We start from the raw sequence: 19565 nt of genomic DNA, 5'->3' as shown, positions 1-19565 counted from the left end.
ACAAATCTATAATTTAAAAGTGTATTTTTAGGGCTAAACACAATCTGTTGAAAAGAACCAGATGTCTCTTACAACATTTCCCTTATCCTGAAATCATTCACATATACTGCATGCTGCATGTCACTTTATAATCATTAAACAATGATGTCATCTTTCGTAATCCTAGAATTTTCTAATGAAACGTCCATTGTTCCTTTTTTCTTGTCTTGGTCCTTATGTTTGTCATCTAAAGTCATCTCTGTCCTTCCTTTCCCTCTCAGCCATTCAGTCACCAATGCTAGTCTCTGTCACTTTTTTCCTTGATTTTGATGGAATGTGTTTTCTCTGTCGAGGATTCTTGGATGCCCAAGTGGATGTTATCCTACTCACATACGGAATTTCTCGGACTTCCTAAAAACATTGCGTACAAGTATATATGTAAGATGAATTCCATGTGTTGACAAAATGAAAATTTTAAGAAACAGATAAACAACAAATAATTATTAATATTTACAGTGTTATATGATTGGTCATATTTATATGGAAGCATTCTCAGGTCATGTAGATTCAAGTTTGCTCAAATCATGACCCCTGGGTGTAGGGTAGGACCACAATGGACGATCAAAGTTTTACATAGGAGTATATAATAAAAATTTCAAAAAATCTTCTCAAGAACAACAAAGCTATGATTGTTCATATTTATATAGAAGCATCCTAAGGTGGTGTAGATTCAAATTTGATCAAATCATGACCCCCGGGGTTGGGTGGGGCCACAATGGACAGTCAAAGTTTTACATAGAAATATATAGGAGAAATCTTAAAAAATCTTCTCAAGAACAACAAACCCATGATTGGTCATATTTATATGGAAGCATATAAGTGTATATATGTGTAGATTCAAGTTTGATCAAATCATGACCCTTAAGGGTAGGCAGAAAAAAAAATATGTAAGCATACTTAGTTAGTGTAGATTCAATTTTGTTCAAATCATACCCTTCCCTTTTAGGGGTAGATCGGGACCACTTATGCATTTAGCATTGTAATACTAAACTGATTTTTGCTTATTTCCTAGCCACAGTGCTTAGGTGAGCAATGTGGACCCTGGGCCTCTTGTTTTCAAATTCGCTGGGATATATCGATTCGCCATACAAATCGAAGGAACTATTGTTGTTTGATCATATGTCGTCGATATATCTAAATGTTGAGTTGAGGGCCACAGCAAGTGTCTTATTCGCATGTATAAGTTTTTAGGTCACCTGAGTCAATCATCATCCATGCAAGTTTGGTCCAGGTAGGGCTTATAGTTACTTGGGAATGGACCTGCTCCAAAAACTTTAACCTGGTCACTCATCTGGAAAATCTAGGTCAGATCCAGCATCCGAAGCCAGCGTGGTAGTGTCCATCCCTAGATGCATCATCCATGCAAGTTTAGTCCAGGTAGGGCTTATAATTCCTTGGGAATGAACCTGCTCCAAAAACTTTAACCTGGTCAATCATCTAGAAAATCTAGGTCAGATCCAGCATCTGAAGCAAGTGTGGTAGTGTCCATCCCTAGATGCATCATCCATGCAAGTTTGGTCCAGGTAGGGCCTATAGTTACGTAGGAATGAGACTTGCTCCTAAAACTTTAACCGGGATGCTGACGCTAATGCCGACGCCAACGCCGGGGGTATAGCATACTTAAGCTCATCTCGACTTCGTCAAGGTGAGCTAAAAATTTTCTTCTTTACTCCTGGACATCAAGCAGTCAAACTGTTGGCATGATTGTAATAAGCATTGAGCCCTCTACCAAAATTGTGAAATTCATGGCCCCAGGGTCAGGGGTTCTGCTGCTAGGGCGGGGCTATATAGATCATATAGTGAAAGTGCATTATTTCTTTGAAAATCTTCTTCTCTACTCCTGGGTTTTATCTAAACAAATTAAATACATAGTTATGATAAGCAAGAATGACTCTACCAAAATTGTGAAATTCATAGCCCCAGGGTCAGGGGTTCTGCTGCTAGGGCGGGGCTATATAGATCATATAGTGAAAGTGCATTATTTCTTTGAAAATCTTCTTCTCTACTCCTGGGTATTATTTAAACAAATTAAATACATAGTTCTGATAAGCAAGAGTGACTCTACCAAAATTGTGAAATTCATAGCCCCAGGGTCAAGGGTTCTGGTGCTAGGGCGGGGCTATATAGATCATATAGTGAAAGTGCATTATTTCTTTGAAAATCTTCTTCTCTACTCCTGGATATTATTTAAACAAATTAAATACATAGTACTGATAAGCATTGAGCCCTCTACCAAAATTGTGAAATTCATGGCCCCAGGGTCAGGGGTTCTGCTGCTAGGGCGGGGCTATATAGATCATATAGTGAAAGTGCATTATTTCTTTGAAAATCTTCTTCTCTACTCCTGGGTTTTATCTTAACAAATTAAATACATAGTTATGATAAGCAAGAATGACTCTACCAAAATTGTGAAATTCATAGCCCCAGGGTCAAGGGTTCTGGTGCTAGGGCAGGGCTATATACAACATATAGTGAAAGTGCATTATTTCCTTGAAAATCTTCTTCTCTACTCCTGGGTATTATTTAAACCAATTGAATACATAGTTCTGATAAGCAAGAGTGACTCTACCAAAATTATGAAATTCATAGCCCCAGGGTCAGGGGTTCTGGTGCTAGGGCGGGGCTATATAGATCATATAGTGAAAGTGCATTATTTCTTTGAAAATCTTCTTCTCTACTCCTGGGTATTATTTAAACAAATTAAATACATAGTGTGACTCTACCAAAATTATGAAATTCATAGCCCCAGGGTCAGGGGTTCTGGTGCTAGGGCGAGGCTATATAGATCATATAGTGAAAGTGCATTATTTCTTTGAAAATCTTCTTCTCTACTCTTGGGTATTATTTAAACAAATTAAATACATAGTTATGATAAGCAAGGATGCCTCTTCCAAAATTAAGAATTTCATGGCCCCTGGATCAGGGGTTCTGGTGTTAGGGTGGGGCTCTATTTATTATAGAGTGAGAATGCATTTATGTTTAAAAATCTTCTTCTCTGCTTCTGGGCATTATTTAAACAAACTAAGTACATTGTCATGATGATCAAGGATGCCTCTTCCAAAATTGTGAAATTCATGGCCCATGGATCAGGGGTTCTGGTGTTAGGATGGGGCTATATAGATCCTATAGTGAAGGTGAATTATTTCTTTGATAATCTTCTTCTCTGCCCCTGGGTATTATTTTAAAAAATTAAGTACATTGTTATGATACGCAAGGATGCCTCTTCAAAAATTGTGAATTTCATGGCCCCAGGGTCAAGAGTTCTGGTGAAAACGGGGGGGGGGGGGGGGTGCTCTATTGATTATATAGTGAAAAAGCAAAATTTCTTTGAAAATATTCTTTTCTGCTCCTGGTTAAAAAGCAAAGAAGCTAAGTGTATAGTTATGATGAGCAAGAGTGCTTCTTCCAGAGCAGTGAATTGCATGACCCCTGGGTCAGATGTGCTGGTGTAAGGGTGGAGCTCCTTATAATATAGTGAAAATGCATTAATTCTATTAAACAATCCTGTCTGCTCTTAGTGTTAAGCAGATAAACAAAGTGACTACTTATGATGGGCAAACTTCTGGTCCCAATGTGAGAGGCTCTGGTGTTTCCCGCTGGGGAGGGGGGGGGGGGGGCTTTATTGATAATATAGTGAATCTGTAATAAAAATGCATTATTTCTTTAAAAATCTTCTCTGCACCTGGGCATATCAGGGGCAAAAAGAGTAAAAGTTTAATAAGGAAGAGTATTTTTACCAGATTTTTGAACATCTCGACCATTTGGTCAAGTGTTCTGGTCCTGGCATATATTAATTTGTATTCTACTGAGAGGAGTTATTCCCTTTTGCCATTTACTTTTGATAATTAATCACTGTAAATAATGTACTTAAAAGGTTAATAGAATAAGAAAATTATGCAAGAATTTTTATTGTATAATACAAAAAGTACATTCATAGTTTTAATAATCAGGTAGACTTGTAAGTAATAGATAAATAACAAGATGTGTTTGTGAAACACTGATGCCCCCGTATGGCAGCTTATGGCGAAGGTTAAAGTTTCTTCAAATGCAAGTCAAAATCCAGGTCAAAAGATAAAAAATGTTGATACCCAAAGAAAGGTCTTGTCTCGAGGAATACACCAGTGAAATTTGGAAGACCTAGATACAACTGTTCAAAAGTTATGGCAAACGTTAAAGTTTTTTAAATAAAAGTCAAATGTCAAGGTCAAGGTCAAAGTGGTTGGTATCCAAAGGAAGATCTTGTCACGAAGATTACATATGTGAAGTATGAAAGCCCTAGCACCAACCATTCAAAAGTTATGGCCAAGGTTAAAGTTTTTCAAAAGTAGGTCAAACTCCTAGGTCAAGGTCAAAGGGTCAGAGTGGTGGTTGGTATCCAAAGGAAGGTCTTGTCGCAAGGATTACATATTTGAAGTATGAAAGCCCTAGCTCCAACCATTCAAAAGTTATGGCCAAGGTTAAAGTTTTTCAAAAGTAGGTCAAACTCCAAGGTCAAGGTCAAAGGGTCAAAGTGGTTGATATCCAGAGGAAGGTCTTGTCACAAGGAATACACATGTGAAGTTTGAAACCCTAACCACCAACTGTTAAAAAGTTATGGCCAAGGTTAAAGTTTTTCAAAAGTAGGTCAAACTCCAAGGTCAAGGTCAAAAGGTCAAAGTTGTTGGTATCTAAAGGAAGGCCTTGTCACAAGAAATACACATGCGAAGTTTGAAACCCCAAGCACCAACTGTTCAGAAGTTATGGCCAAGGTTAAAGTCTCATAATATTTTGCAAAAGTGGGTCAAACTCCAAGGTCAAGGTCAAAAGGTCAAATATGATGGTACCCAAAGAAAGGTCTTGTCACAAGGAATACACATGTGAAATATGAAAGTCATAGCTCCAACCAATCAAAAGTTATGGGCAAGGTTAAAGTTGACAACAGACAGACAGACAAACAGATAAACGGACAAACAGACAAACGGACAAACAGACAAACAGACAGACAGGACAAAAACAATATACCCCCGGGATCTTTCGATCCGGGGGCATAATAAAAATGAGACAAAAATAACTTGTCTTTTTAAATGTTCATCCAAGACCAAAGAGGCCAATGTAAGAGATCTCAACTAGGAATTAAAATAGTACAGAAGCACCGATAGTTTGTTAATATACTGTATGGTGATAGTGATAAATGGGGAACAGATTAGAACCTAATTTATGAACTGTTAATGGATACTAGAGTAATTATTTTGTTGATCCTGATCACCCTATTTTTCTTGCTTTTGGGCAACAAAGCTTCACCTCTCAGTTCATTTTATACTCTATGGATCCTCTAAATTGTTGCATTATACTCAGGTGACCGTTAAGGCCCTTGGGCCTCTTGTTTAATAAATTCTGCTTCATATGAATATAAAAAGAGGCCTGTGTATACCGTTGTGCAATTGGTACCCATGAGAGTTCCAACAGATTTGTTGAAAAAAAACTGACTTGTGTTTCAGGGGTCCAGGATCAAATCCTGGTCTGGTCTATCACATTTTTCTCCTCTATGTAACATACAGATAACAAATATATACAAACCTTGGTCATCTGTTCTGTAAATATTTGTTGTGGGACATTACTGGAGTAACATACAGATAACAAATATATACAAACCTTGGTAATCTGTTCTGTAAATGTTTGTTGTGGGACATTACTGGAGTAACATACAGATAACAAATATATACAAACCTTGGTAATCTGTTCTGTAAATATTGCTGTGGGACATTACTGGAGTAACATACAGATAACAAATATATACAAACCTTGGTCATCTGTTCTGTAAATATTTGTTGTGGGACATTACTGGAGTAACATACAGATAACAAATATACACAAACCTTGGTAATTTGTTCTGTAAATATTTGCTGTGGGACATTACTGGAGTAACATACAGATAACAAATATACACAAACCTTGGTAATTTGTTCTGTAAATATTTGCTGTGGGACATTACTGGAGCCCCTGATGATCGTGTTGACATTGACTAGATCTACGAGACTCAGTGGTGTTGTTATATAGATCATCTTCTTCACAGTATCAATGGATCGGACCATACCTTAAAAAGAGAGTTCATTGCCTGTACAAAGGTCTTCACAAACTAAAATTTTGTTATCTTAGAAATCTACAAGCAGTTACATGTATAAGCATTGTTTTGTTTTCATATTTTGCAGAACATTTTATCAAGTTGTATTAAGGGTTTCCTGAAATATTTTAGGCAAGATATTTTTAAAATGTTATTAAAAATGATCATTCTCAAAATAGCATTCAAAAAACATAAAAATCATTTTGAAGTACATGTATCTCTACAGGAACTTTAGAAAATATTTTAAAATGTTTGAAAAAGTGTCTAATTTTTTAACATCAGTTATTATCAAATGATTTTATAACCTGTTTTTCAAAAACACTGAACAATCTTTTTTCTTTTAAAAACTATAACACTTTAACTTCTGTTTTCTACAATATTAATTCTGATAATTCATGTATTGGTCCCAGCCCCTTGCATTGGTCTTTTATCATAAGGGTACAGCTGTACAAGCATTGAAGATCATTAAATTTTACAATTTTTGTTCCCTTCATCTGAAGTTTCCCAGAAAATTTTCCAAAGAACTGACCCTACTGGCAAGAAAGACTCAAACATATGTAGCAGAAGACTTCCTAAATTATGCAAATTCAATAATATTTACAATATTGAGAAGGAAAGACAACTCTGCTTTGAAGGTTTATATTTTCATGGCAGACTTAACAAAGACTTTTCACATAAATCTGTAAATATTGCTCAAGGATACTTTTCAAAGTTCAGAAAGAAACATTACTCCTGTTTGTAGGTGATGTGTTCATGGTAAATATGTCTTTTCTAAATGGATACATCAATAATCATGAATGTACAGTGAGATGTTTTAAATGTATATTAAGATTTTTTATCTGTGATAAACAAACCAAATCCAATGCATAAGCAGAGTGGTGTGCTCTCAAAAAAATATGGCTCCCCTTCCTTCTCTCTTCTTGCCTGAAATAACACAATAATAATCAAGGATATACATCAGGAATTAATAAAATGCAAAAGCACTGGTACAGAGTTGCAATAATTCATTATGCAGAGTCATGTAACTTCTTAACCTTTTTATTAATTATCCCTAAGCTACGTAATTCTCTTTATCAGTTTTTGATTTTGATAGTGTTGGCATGGTTACTTAAAATAGAAATTTCTGTGAAATACTTTCAAAACACCACTCCTTGTACAGTTTTGGTCTGATTGCAATTTATCACAAACAAAAAGAGACTAAACTAAGGATCATTATTCTATTTATTGCTGTTGCAAAGTTTCAAGCCCAAGTGCTTATAAAAGAGTTCACTCTAATATATTCCTATGTAAAACTCTGATCCCCCATTGTGGCCCCACCCTAGCCCTAGGGGTCATGATTTGAACAAACTTGAATCTACACTATGTAATGAAGATTTCACCTAAGTTTCAACTTTTCTGGCCCAATGATTCTTGAGAAGAAGATTTTTAAAAGATGACACCAAATTTTCACGAATTCTTAATTATCTCCTCTTGGAAGAGGACGCGGCCCATCATTTGAACAAACTTGAACCCCCTTTACCCAAGGATGCTGGCAAGTTTGGTTGAAATTGGCTCAGTGGTTCTGGAGAAGAAGTCGAAAATGTGAAAAGTTTACAGACGGACGAACAGATGGACGACGGACAAAATGTGATCAGAAAAGCTCACTTGAGCTTTCTGCTCAGGTGAGCTAAAACTTGGTGCCCAAAGAAAAGTCTTGTACACAAAAGCACGAAAGCGCTAGCACCAGACCTTCAAAAGTTATGGCCAAGATTTTGATGTTTTACAAAATTAGGTCAAACTCCACTTTCAATAGATCAAAAATGTTGCTACCCAAAGAGGGTCTTTTCACAAGAAATGCACGTGAAATATGAAAGCCCTCACACCATCCACTCAAAGTTATGGCCAAGGTCAAAGTTTCAAAATTAGGTCAAACACAAATATCAAGGTCATGAGGTCAAAAACGTTACCAAAACGGTAAATGGTACCCAAAAAAAGGTCTTGTCACAAGGAATAAACATTTGAAATATGAAAGCCCTAGCAGCAACCATTTAAAAGTTATGGCCAAGGTTAATGTTTTTGCAGACAAACAAACAGATGGACCAAAAATATATGCCCCAAATCTTAATTATATAGCCATAAAAACTAGAAAGGCATTATTAGGATTTATCTTTGCTTATTTTCTTACCTAGGATTATTTTTTTCCCATATCACTCATTAACAAATGATAGATTTCTACTGAATATCTGCTTCTAATGATGTTTAACATACAGTCCAGTATATGTACATGAATATAACAGGCAAGAAAAAGTTACATTTAAAAAAATATATCAGTTCAGACATACACATACTTTTAACTTGAATATTTTTTTCGTATTTTTGAGAGGTTGTGGGTGGGTGGTAAGGTGAGGGGTTTTAATACATTGTTACCTCTGTCAGTGGGTGGGTGGTAAGGTGAGGGGGTGTAAACACATTGTTACCTCTGTCAGTGGGTGGGTGGTAAGGTGAGAGGGTGTGAACACATTGTTACCTCTGTCAGTGTGTGGGTGGTAAGGTGAGGGGTGTAAACACATCATTACCTCTGTCAGTGGGTGGGTGGTAAGGTGAGGGGGTGTAAACACATTGTTACCTCTGCCAGTGGGTGGGTGGTAAGGTGAGAGGGTGTAAATACATTGTTACCTCTGTCAGTGTGTGGGTGGTAAGGTGAGGGGGTGTAAACACATCATTACTTCTGTCAGTGGGTGGGTGGTAAGGTGAGGGGGTGTAAACACATCATTACCTCTGTCAGTGGGTGGGTGGTAAGGTGAGGGGATGTAAACACATTGTTACCTCTGCCAGTGGGTGGGTGGTAAGGTGAGGGGATGTAAACACAATGTTACCTCTGTCAGTGGGTAGGTGGTAAGGTGAGGGGGTGAAAACACATTGTTACCTCTGTCAGTGGATGGGTGGTAAGGTGCGGGGTTTTAATACATTGTTACCTCTGTCAGATCTGCATGAGCCAGACCTACAATTGTGGCATTAATGGCTGCCATCCACTCTTCTCTCGGAACTCCTCTCTTACAGATATTGATAGCCATGTCCTCCCACGGGACTCCGTATGGTGTCTCCAGACTCAGGCTCGAGTCCTTACTGAGTGTAGAGCTCATGTAACTGATCACCGCTAGATCACGCAGCTCAAATGGTTTCCAATGATTCCGACATCTTCAGGATTTCATAGATAAGAAAAATACAACTTTAAACGAAGTTCAAGAAAACAGTATTAATTAGATTATCAGTTCATTTCATGATGAAATATTCAAACTTAAATAAGCTGATTTCTTTAAAAAGATGAAATATTCATATATTAAATTGACCATTCTCTAGACAGGAGATTTTAAGAAGTCATAGTCAGATATGATAATCAGTTTAGTACATAAGAACCTCTGTTATACCTGACAACATTTGTGGGCGAGTCCAATCTGACCAATGAGTGGTTAGTATCTCCCAGTATATCCAGCATATAATGACTCCTGTAATACTATAAAGCAAATTAAATCAATCAGAAAAACAGGTCATCTACACCTGCTTAATTTTAACTGAAAATTATTTTCTTATATATCTTTGAATTTGTTATTCAATATTGTACAAGTAATTGCTAAAATATTGATAAATTGCTGAATTGCTGAAATTTGCAACTCCACATTTGCCAAATACAGCAACAATGGCTGAATTCATCAATGTTGCCCAATTTGGGGTCCAGGAATTGTAAGAGAGGGTTAAAGTTTCAGGTTAAAAGTATGAACAGATATAAACTCTAACAGACCAAACCTAAACAGACAATCCAATTCCTTCATTATGAGAACATTTTCTTTTTTCAATTTGATAATTTCTTACTTATAATTTACACTAAAGATTACACTCTGAACCATCAAGTTATCAACATTATACTGGAAGTCTATGATACAAGGAAATGTGTGAGAAAAATGTTAAAGAATAATATCCTCCTAAATTATATGAAATTTCTAACATCTTACTCCTTTTATTTACTCACCCTAGAGTGCCTGACCCAGCCCTGTCTGTCGTTAACAAACTCCGGGGTGAGGGGAGCAGCGTTCATCTTGTTGTTGCTGAAGTTAATCTGGACCAGGAGACTAGGCAGGGTCATTCTAATTACACTGATCAAAAGCTCCAGTCCAAGATCTGGCCAAGAAATCACTCACTGATTGATTGATTGAACTTCAACTCTTAATTTTTTCTTGAAATTCACATTTCGTGTTCCTATACTTGTATTTACATATGATTTATAAGGTCCTTTTTAAAGGTAATGGTTATATCAAACTGTCAAGTATTTTTAAATTCCTTATAATATACAAATAAACCAATTTACAAAAATAATGTATAAAATCATTCAGTAAACATGCATACTCATATTACATCTTATTAAATAGATGTTTCTGTGGATTACTTTGATCGAACTCTGTATGTGCTGACCACCATATAGCATCTTATCCACTAATTTGTATGGATTCCCACAAAGTGACTATATCATTTACCCCAATTCTGTTGACCACCACAATGCAGCCTACCTTCGATCCACCACATTGTGTTTACTTACCTTGATCCACCCCACTGTGTTAACTTACCTTTGATCCACCCCACTGTGTTTGACTTATCTTTGATCCACCCTATTGTGTTTGACTAGCCTTTGTGTTTTACTAACCTTTGATCCACCAAACTGTGTTGACTAACATTCTGTCCACCCCCTTGTGTTGACTAACCTTTGATCCACCTGACTGTGTTGACTAACCTTTGGTCCACTAATTTGTGTCGATTAACCTTCAATCCATCCCCTTGTGTTGACTAACCTTCGATCAGCCCAATTTGTTTGACTAACCTTCGATCAGCCCCATTGTGTTTGACTAACCTTTGATCCACCCCACTGTGTTGACTAACCTTTGATCAGCCCCATTGTGTTGACTAACCTTTGATCAGCCCCATTGTGTTTGACTAACCTTTGATCCACCCCACTGTGTTGACTAACCTTCGATCCACCCCATTGTGTTGACCACAAGAGGGAGCCCTGTCTCCCTAGTTTTCTCTAATTTCCTGTACTCCAGCAAACATTTTCTGATACACTCCATGTACAAATTAGGGTTGTCTGTGGCAGTCAAACCACCATAATAATAACAACTGCAAACAGAAAACTTTGAATGAAATGTAAAAATTCACTGTTGTCTCTGCTTTACATTGGATCAATAGAATAACAATATTGTAACACAATCCAAACTCATAGTTTCACTCTACCAGTTGTTAAATGTATTGATATACATGTATATAGAGAGATTTTCCATTAGCAATATGTATATGAATTCACTCTATGTAAGCCAGTTTATGTTGTACATTCAACTAAAATCATTTTACTCACATTTTGGGTATTTTCTGGTGTGTGAATGGTGGACCTAAAATAATGATATAGCTCTAGCTACACATGTTTAAGTGAGGAGCCATTCTCTGGATTCTCTCCCTTATATAAAGCTACATTAACAAGAAGTCACGACTATTTATATTATGGAATATCCTTTTATACTAACCTAAAATTGGACCATTAACAAGTTGTAAACTAATACAACCAGGGGGAGTGAATTCTGTCTGCCCAATGTCACATTCCAAGTAACATAACTCTGACCTTCTGAAATATAAAGATAACATTGTTTTTAAAACACCTAACCACTCATAGATCTACAATTCTGATGTCTACAATACTAAGAGACTATATTCATAATATCTAACAATGCTCCATCCTATTTCTAAAACTTGGACATCCTAAAGAATCTAATGATCATTAATGATCAATTTTATATAAGAGGATAATTTCCCTAATTTTCATTGGCTGAGAGGATGTCACTTGATTTATGCATTCTTTTGTGATATTGATGTGACCAAGCTTGCAAGGTTGCTATCATTTTCTGTGTCTGAGGTTAATATTTTTTGTGTCTGAGGTCAATATCACTTGACACGGGTCCTTATAACAACATATTGACCTACATTGAAGTCCATAATAATTATTGTATAATGATGTTCAGTAACTTACTTGTTTAAAGTATGGTTAACAAGATATCTGTTAAGGGTAGATTTACCCACGTTTTTTCCACCCACTACCATAACTATTGGAGCCGGATCTAAAACAAAGTATGCTAATGCATTTTAGCATCTGAAAAAAATTATTTATAAACAACTAAGTTTGCATTTCTTCATTTCTTTCATATTAATTACGAAATATTTCCTTTTGTATATAAACAAAGCCAAAACTTCAGATATGATCTACAGTGTTTTTGCTCTTAAATCTGAATATTTCTGAAGTATAGCTGATGAGAAACAATATAAATTCTGCTAATTTCACATAACAAAGCCGCAGAGTTGCTTCTTCTTAACATTAATTCATTACTGTTCCTTACAATTTTTTACTCTTCATATATTTAAAATCAGACATGAACATGATCCTAATAATCTTGACCCAACAAATAATTTTAAGTCTAACATCAGATAATTTACAACATGGTATCCATCAGATACTGATATATACCAGAGCTCAGAAGATCATCCCATCTCTGGATTAACTCCATCTGCTGCTGTGAAACGTGTTGCCTAGCAACCTCTGCAGTGTCAGGAATAAAGGTCAGTCCTACAGAGTTCAATTTAAGGTCATCAGTCCCGAGATCCTGTGTTCTCTGTTGATTAGTAACAGGATTATCCCAGAGTTTATGAAATGCCTTAAAAGTGGAGATGTAGTCACAGACATTAGACTCCATCTTCCTGGCCAGCAGTATGGTCACTTTCTCCCTGGGTAATTTCTCCATATCCTTACTCAACAATAACCAGTCTGAGTATATCTTCTCCACACTCTCCTGTTCTGTTAATATCTCTCTGCTTTTTCTCTTGAACTTAGATTTCTTTTTTCTGTTGGACTCTGATTCTGTCACCTTTTCTTCCTCCTTTGACAGTTTCTCACTGGTGGTGATGGTCAACAGACTGCTACAAGATGGGGAGTAGAAAGCCTCAAACTGGTCAGTTAACTGGTACCCCAGTACTGCAGCCCCTCCGTGGAGACATTTTAAGAAGCACCTACCCAGGTAACAGTACACACCTGGGTTAGGTAATACAACAAGCACCTGTCCATCAAAGGCGGCCAAAGCTCTAGATCTGCCAACAAAATGATGACAATAAAAACAACTTTCAGAGAGAAAATTCTATTACCTTAAGTTCCAGAATACATATGTATATCTAGTCTTAATAAATTTAAAGACAGGTGTCAGGGGATTGTGCCATATCTTGTACAGTCACTGTTACATGTAATTTTGGCCATACCAAACATGACTACCATAATGAAGAATTGTTAAGCAATGTCAATTTAGTCATAAAAAGTACATACATAATTGTATAATCTCTGCTGCAAGATAGAAAGTTTGGTTACCTGTGTTGTTCTTGCCCTGACCCTACTTCCACCTCTTCAGAGTCTGTTCTGTTATTTATGTGAGTAATTTTGTCACTTTCCACATCCTCTACACTCAAACACTCAGCATTTGTACTCATTTCTTCCCCATTTAAAGCTTGCCTCTCCTCTGGAACTGTGTGGGTTTCAAAATCTTGGTTTTGTTCAAAGTTCACAGCCTCGTTTTCAGTATCATCTAGAGTGAGATCAACAACAGAGAAGTCACTGTCTGAAATCTCAGAATCAGACTCAATCAGATTAATCACCTCTGGGAGGGACTCCTCCCCTGCTGGGTTGTCTGCCCCTGATTGTCTGGGTGAGTCTTTTAAAGTCTTGTTCTTTTTTGTAGTAGAATCATCTTGTATCTTCTCTTTGTTTTTGATGCCTTCATTAAGTTTTTCATCCATTTTTCTTTTCTTTCCCTTTTTCTTAATGTGACTCTTATCTGCAAGAAAAAAGTAAAGTGTACAGTGATAAAAATACAGTCAAACCTTGTTGTCTTGAACTTGATGGGACCAAGAAAATACTTCAAGATCTCTGAGGATTCAAGATATCCAGGGTAAAATACTTAAGGAATAAGCGTTTGGGACTTCCAAATCATTTTGACACATATCCATGGTAATCAGTGTTCAACATACCTAAGTTCAACTGTATTGCTATATCAGTGTATACAGAAAAATATTGGTGAAAAACATCAAATCTCTAAATATAAAATAATCTTAAAAGCATGCCAAGTATCTCCCACACATCCTATTCTATCATTAACATTTAAATTTCTCTTTCTTTCTTTCTTTCTCTTTGTTAATTTACAACTCCTTTTCAAAGAAAAAATATGCAGTACTGTAGATGACTTTTTATCAGCGAGAACATTATTTTCCCGTAATTATGCAAGGTTGAATGCGAAATTTTAATTCTCGCGTATATTTGTAGTACAAAAGATTAAAATTATGTCTCGCTTATAAATACCAAATAGCCATCTCGTGAAATTAAAGTGTCAAGAAAATTTGGTGATTTACAGTCAAACATTAATATCTCCAATACAATGGATATTTCAAAGAGATTTAGAAAGTCTTATCCACTTATTCTTTAAATATTTTACCCTTGATATCTAGAATCCTTGGAAATATCTCTGTTTTTTCCTTGGCCCATTGAGTTGGTGATAATGAGGTTTGACTGTATATAAAATAATTTGTCATTTCATTGGATAAAAAATTATTTTAAATTGTATAACCTGTCTTGCCTACATCACAATGACTTGCGTCAAAAACATATCAATTCGCTTGACATTACATTTAAAATATGTATAACTTGAAGGCATTTTTGAAGGAGAAATCTTCTTATTTCTTCACTTAATGAAGGACAATTAAACATTGACAGGTACCCAAGTTTTACTAGTATAACCTGGTTTGGAACAGTTTACACTTTTCTATAAACTGCTTTGCGGTTTCTAAAGCTGAACTGCCCCAACCCAGGTTAGGGAACTTGGGTATCTATTAAATTCATTCCTTAAATTACTCCTGCTAACCTTTTAAGTTTTGTCCTGAGGACTCTTCTGTTTTCCCCTTTTGATGCAGTTTCACACTTTTTTTTCTTTTCCTCTTTCGACTACTCTCTCCTGACTCTATATCAGGACTCTCAATGTTCACACCAATGAACTTAAAACTATTACAAATTTTTTTATCTGAAGATGGCACAGGTAAGCTGGCTACACTGGAAGTGGAAGTCTCTGTATTTTGCTCTGCTGAATTCTGTCTAGAAACACTCTGCTTCACTTTACTTTTCTTAGTACTTAGTTTTTCCTTTGACTTATTTTGAGCTGGACCTTTCCTCTCTGCTTGGCTCTCACCAGCAGATTTATTTTTCTGGCCTGTCTCATCTGACACACCCCCTCGCAACACAGTGAAAGCACTTTGTCCTGGATTTTTAAACTTTTCTGAAGCTTGTAAATTTTGATTTTTACTTTTCTTCAGATGTTTTACAGAAGTTGACTTTCTTTTACCATAAAAGTTTTCTTGTTTATCCAACACATTTTCCAACATGGAGCTACTAATACCCTTTCCTTTCTTAGGCCCTTTTGACTTCTTTTTTGAGTGTGGTTTAAACGTGCTGGAATGTTTTACTTTACTGGGTTTTTCACTTTTTTGCTGTTTCTTTGTTTTTCCCATTTGTACAAATAGTTCCTATCTGTAATATAAAATACACAGTACATTCTGGTATAAAATACTATTAATTATAAATAATTCAATAAACTTAATTACCCATGTTGTCTTACTGAAACAACAAAAGAGTACTGCACAGCATCTTTCAAGAACAATTAATATAATTATTAAATAACATTAAAATACACTTTAAATCTTATCTACTTCAAAATATATTTTACATTTTTTCATCTAAATCTTGACAAAAATAGATTTAAAAAATATAATTCAGAATGTTAATAAACATTGTTTTCTCTTAAGGCTTACATAATGTATGCATGTTGTGGACATTGTTATAAGCATGTTCATTGCTAGCTGTTTTTTTCTTATCATGTTTAGACAATTAGGGGAAGAATGATGCATCAATCAAATGGTCTGGTTTTAATAAAAAAAAACATAAATATATTATGTAAGTGTTATTAACTAATTTATTTTATATTCTACAATAATCTGTCCACTAGGGATGTGCGATTTTATCAGTATACATGTACCGGTATATCATGATTTTTAATTGTGTGATACGTATTGTGATATGGAGACTAAAATACCGGTATTTAAGGTATATAATTGTGAATTCCAGAAATTACTCATTTATTTGTTCAATCTTTTAGGAAGAATTCAAAATGTTGAAAACTGTATAAGAACGGCATCCAATCATCCAAATATGCCTTATATTATGTAAAAAAAAAATGAAAAAAAGTGAGTTATCCTTTACCATGTTTACAGCAAAAATTACGAATTTTTATTTAAAATCATTGTAAAAATTGCTTGTAAAAATATCAAGATATTATCGTGATATTCTGGGGGAAAATCGTGATATATTGCGATAGGTAATTTTTGGCAATACCCATCCCTACTGTTCACTCTTATCTGTTGATTATCAATGATCAAATTTCTTCAAAGAGTACATTGGATAACGGATTACATTCGCTCTGAGTAGTTTCACATCAAGTGGTTTCACCCTGATTATAAATACTTGCATCAATCCCCCTATTACGGTAATTTGTCAGTACATTGTATATATATATATGTCTATATATCTATTTTTTCCTTACATAACTGGTGCAAATACATGGTACATTTCCCAGTGCCAAAAAAATGTTATTTTTCCAAATTTTGAGACTAAAAATTTCAAATTCAACTGTCCAGGAACAAACTGCAATGACATCGTAGATACATTGTAAAGGTGACTAAATTTTTCACATACTCTTAAATTGAAAGTAGAGATCAGTCATAATGTGACAATACGTGCTGTAGAGAGGAGCCTAGTGTCATAATAACTTGAAAGCATGAAAATGTGAGAACAGTTAAGAGAGATAAATGACTAAAACAAAGGACACTTGTTGTGTATTCTTTAAAACATGGAATAATAGTTAAATGAGGTTAGAATAAACTTATAATGAACAACAACAGAGAATTCCCATTTGTTCTAGCTACTTCTATGCTATTTTTCCCAATAGAATCGGTATAAGAACCATTCCTAATTGGTAGAAAAAAAATCTCTGTATTATTCGTTTTTCATAAAGTAAATCTTATTCATTCAAATTTAATAAAATGATGGACAATGCAAAATGAAATTTATGAGGCTAACTTATTTGTTTTACTTATATAAACATGGATGAAGTTGTTCTTTTCTTGATTTTCCAAAAAAAAAAGTTGTTTTTTCATCTAAATCAGAAATAAGTATTTGGTATTGATTAACAACTTTATAAAGAATTTAATTAATGTGCTCATTAATCATGTTATCTAAACACCCACTGCTCAAACTACTTTTGCCTGCATAAGCATCCAGTGCACTGTACGTTTAATTTGTGGGAAACCACCTGAGGCAGCTCCACTTAGAGCCAACAGAGAATTGGGGGGGGGGGGGGGGGGGCGAAAGCACTCAGCGCAACAGGAAATCGGAGCGAAACCACTCGGATTGGTACAGTGGTAAACAGTGAATATCCACCCTGGGTCAAAGACAATAACCCGAGAGAAGACGGTTTTATTTCACAAAAAAAATATTTTAAAACTTGTTAGTGTGACATACAAATACAAAAATTTGATAAAAATTATGTTCAAAATCATTTCAACAGTTTTACCAACTTAAAATTTTGACTTGCCTGTTCTCAGTTTACGATCTAGGGACCATGTATTGAGATAAAAAGGAGGAGAAAACAAAAAAAATGCTCTTAATGTAGAAAAACATATGCATTATACAACCCTAAAATCCATAATACCTGTTCAGATACCAATCAGAGGGAGATCCAAGACATATTTCATACAAAAACAAACTTGCTTAGCCCAACCGTATAATCAATATTGAATCTTGAAAACGCGGAAACATGTGCTCGCACGCTAATATCTGAAACACAGCGAACGGAACTAACTATCCCGCAATACCAGAATACAATCTCATTTCTATGCAATGCACCTAACCTTTATATTTTTGAAGTAAAAAAATAAAATCATTTTAATTTTAACCAAAAAAGTGAAACTAGTTTAACTTATTGACACTTAGTCATATATTTAAAACCATAGGCCTACCCAAAGCCCCCCCCCCCTCTCCCCCCGAAAAAGAAAGTATTTAATTAAGCATGCATGTTAAGATCTTGAGAAAACCACATTTACTTGTGGACAAAAAAAAAACACCCCATCCCCATCCCTGCCATATTCAACCCTGGGGCTCGTTGGACATTTATTGTCAAATAATGTTTATTACAGTTATTTATCATACATGTATACCATGGAAAAAAAATAACCGTTCCACAGAAAAAAATATCCAACTATACAATAAAAGAGTCTTTCAGTAATTACCTAATATGTATACCATATCTATTCTTATTTTAATTAATGAATATATTCCTCAATTTATTCCATTCCTCAATTGATAGTATATACATGTACACGTACAGTGTAAGTACGCCGACTCTCGAGGTGCAGTGTAGGGGAGGGTGTCATATTGTAATTTTTGAATTTACCGGGTGCATGGTAGTAAATACAAAAATATTTTTGTATTTACTACCACCCGGGCGGTAAATTCAATATGACAAGGGGATGGGGAATAGAATTTCGCGGCCAGTATATACATTACAAAAGAAAACAGTTAATTTACCATTGCACCCCTCAAAATTTTTGCATGGAATACCGTCCGTATTATTTTTATTTATTTATTTTCATTAATTGTCGATAATTTTTGTTTGGTTATACCCCTCCCCAACCAACTAAAATTGATTCCTACGGGCGTGCTATAGAACTTGTTTTGTTTTTTTTTTGTTTTGTTTTTTTTTTTTTTTTTTTTTTGGTGAGTTTTCTTATAGTCTGACAAAAACAATTCCCCTAGATGTTTAGCGCCCGCGAACGGATTGGATTTCCAGTAATGAAAATACTATAATGACAATTAAAACACCCACACCAACCCTCACACATTTTTAAATACACTGAAAGCCATCTAAAATATATTGTACATAAGGACAATGAAAAATATTCACAGCATATAAAATTCAGGTCAGAGGGTACAAGTATATGATATACATATTCAGAAAATGAAAGTGAAAGAGGACAAAAAAAGAAGAAAAAAAAGATAAATATACAAATAACATGTACATATAATAAGAGTATTTATAAATGAAATCATGAATAAATTAAATAAATTAACGGAGGACAGAATAAATCATATATTTTTAATATAAAACTACAGCGTTTTTACAGTGTCTTAGCATCTTGCAATTGCTTCGTCATCAATTGAGAAATTTAAGTATACTGCTGAAATTCATTTTAGAAGGCTGTGCGAATTTTTACA

The 19565-nt window shown here is 35.1% G+C and overlaps 1 protein-coding gene across 1 annotated transcript; it reads right to left on the bottom strand.

Annotated features, from left to right (window-relative positions):
- Window positions 1–247: 247 nt before the first annotated feature.
- On the bottom strand, window positions 248–18090 carry LOC133203630 (polynucleotide 5'-hydroxyl-kinase NOL9-like). The gene is made up of 14 exons (XM_061339403.1): window positions 18004–18090; window positions 15109–15767; window positions 13566–14028; window positions 12678–13294; window positions 12186–12273; window positions 11686–11783; window positions 11520–11553; window positions 11136–11284; window positions 10146–10294; window positions 9547–9632; window positions 9094–9316; window positions 6994–7063; window positions 5970–6112; window positions 248–390 (listed from the first exon to the last, which is right to left on the bottom strand). Exons 2-14 carry the CDS (start codon window positions 15746–15748, stop codon window positions 265–267), a joined length of 2886 nt encoding a protein of 961 aa, XP_061195387.1. The 5' UTR covers window positions 15749–15767; window positions 18004–18090; the 3' UTR covers window positions 248–264.
- Window positions 18091–19565: the final 1475 nt, after the last annotated feature.

This window comes from Saccostrea echinata, unplaced genomic scaffold (genome assembly GCF_033153115.1).
Source record: "Saccostrea echinata isolate AGI-Se365-2 ecotype Australia unplaced genomic scaffold, CSIRO_AGI_Sech_v1 ptg000051l, whole genome shotgun sequence".
Classification (NCBI taxonomy): Eukaryota; Metazoa; Mollusca; class Bivalvia; order Ostreida; family Ostreidae; genus Saccostrea; species Saccostrea echinata.
The sequence above is the reverse complement of the archived record's forward strand: the minus strand, read 5'-3'. Positions and strand labels throughout refer to the sequence as shown.

Excerpts from the sequence above, each read along its gene's own strand:
- LOC133203630 (XM_061339403.1), bottom strand. The coding sequence starts at position 15,748 with ATGGGAAAAACAAAGAAACAGCAAAAAAGTGAAAAACCCAGTAAAGTA. Across the intron at positions 11,554-11,685 it reads TGTTAATGGTCCAATTTTAG|GTCCACCATTCACACACCAG; the intron begins GTTAGTATAAAA and ends TCATTATTTTAG. Across the intron at positions 7,064-9,093 it reads CTCATGCAGATCTGACAGAG|GCAAGAAGAGAGAAGGAAGG; the intron begins GTAACAATGTAT and ends GTGTTATTTCAG.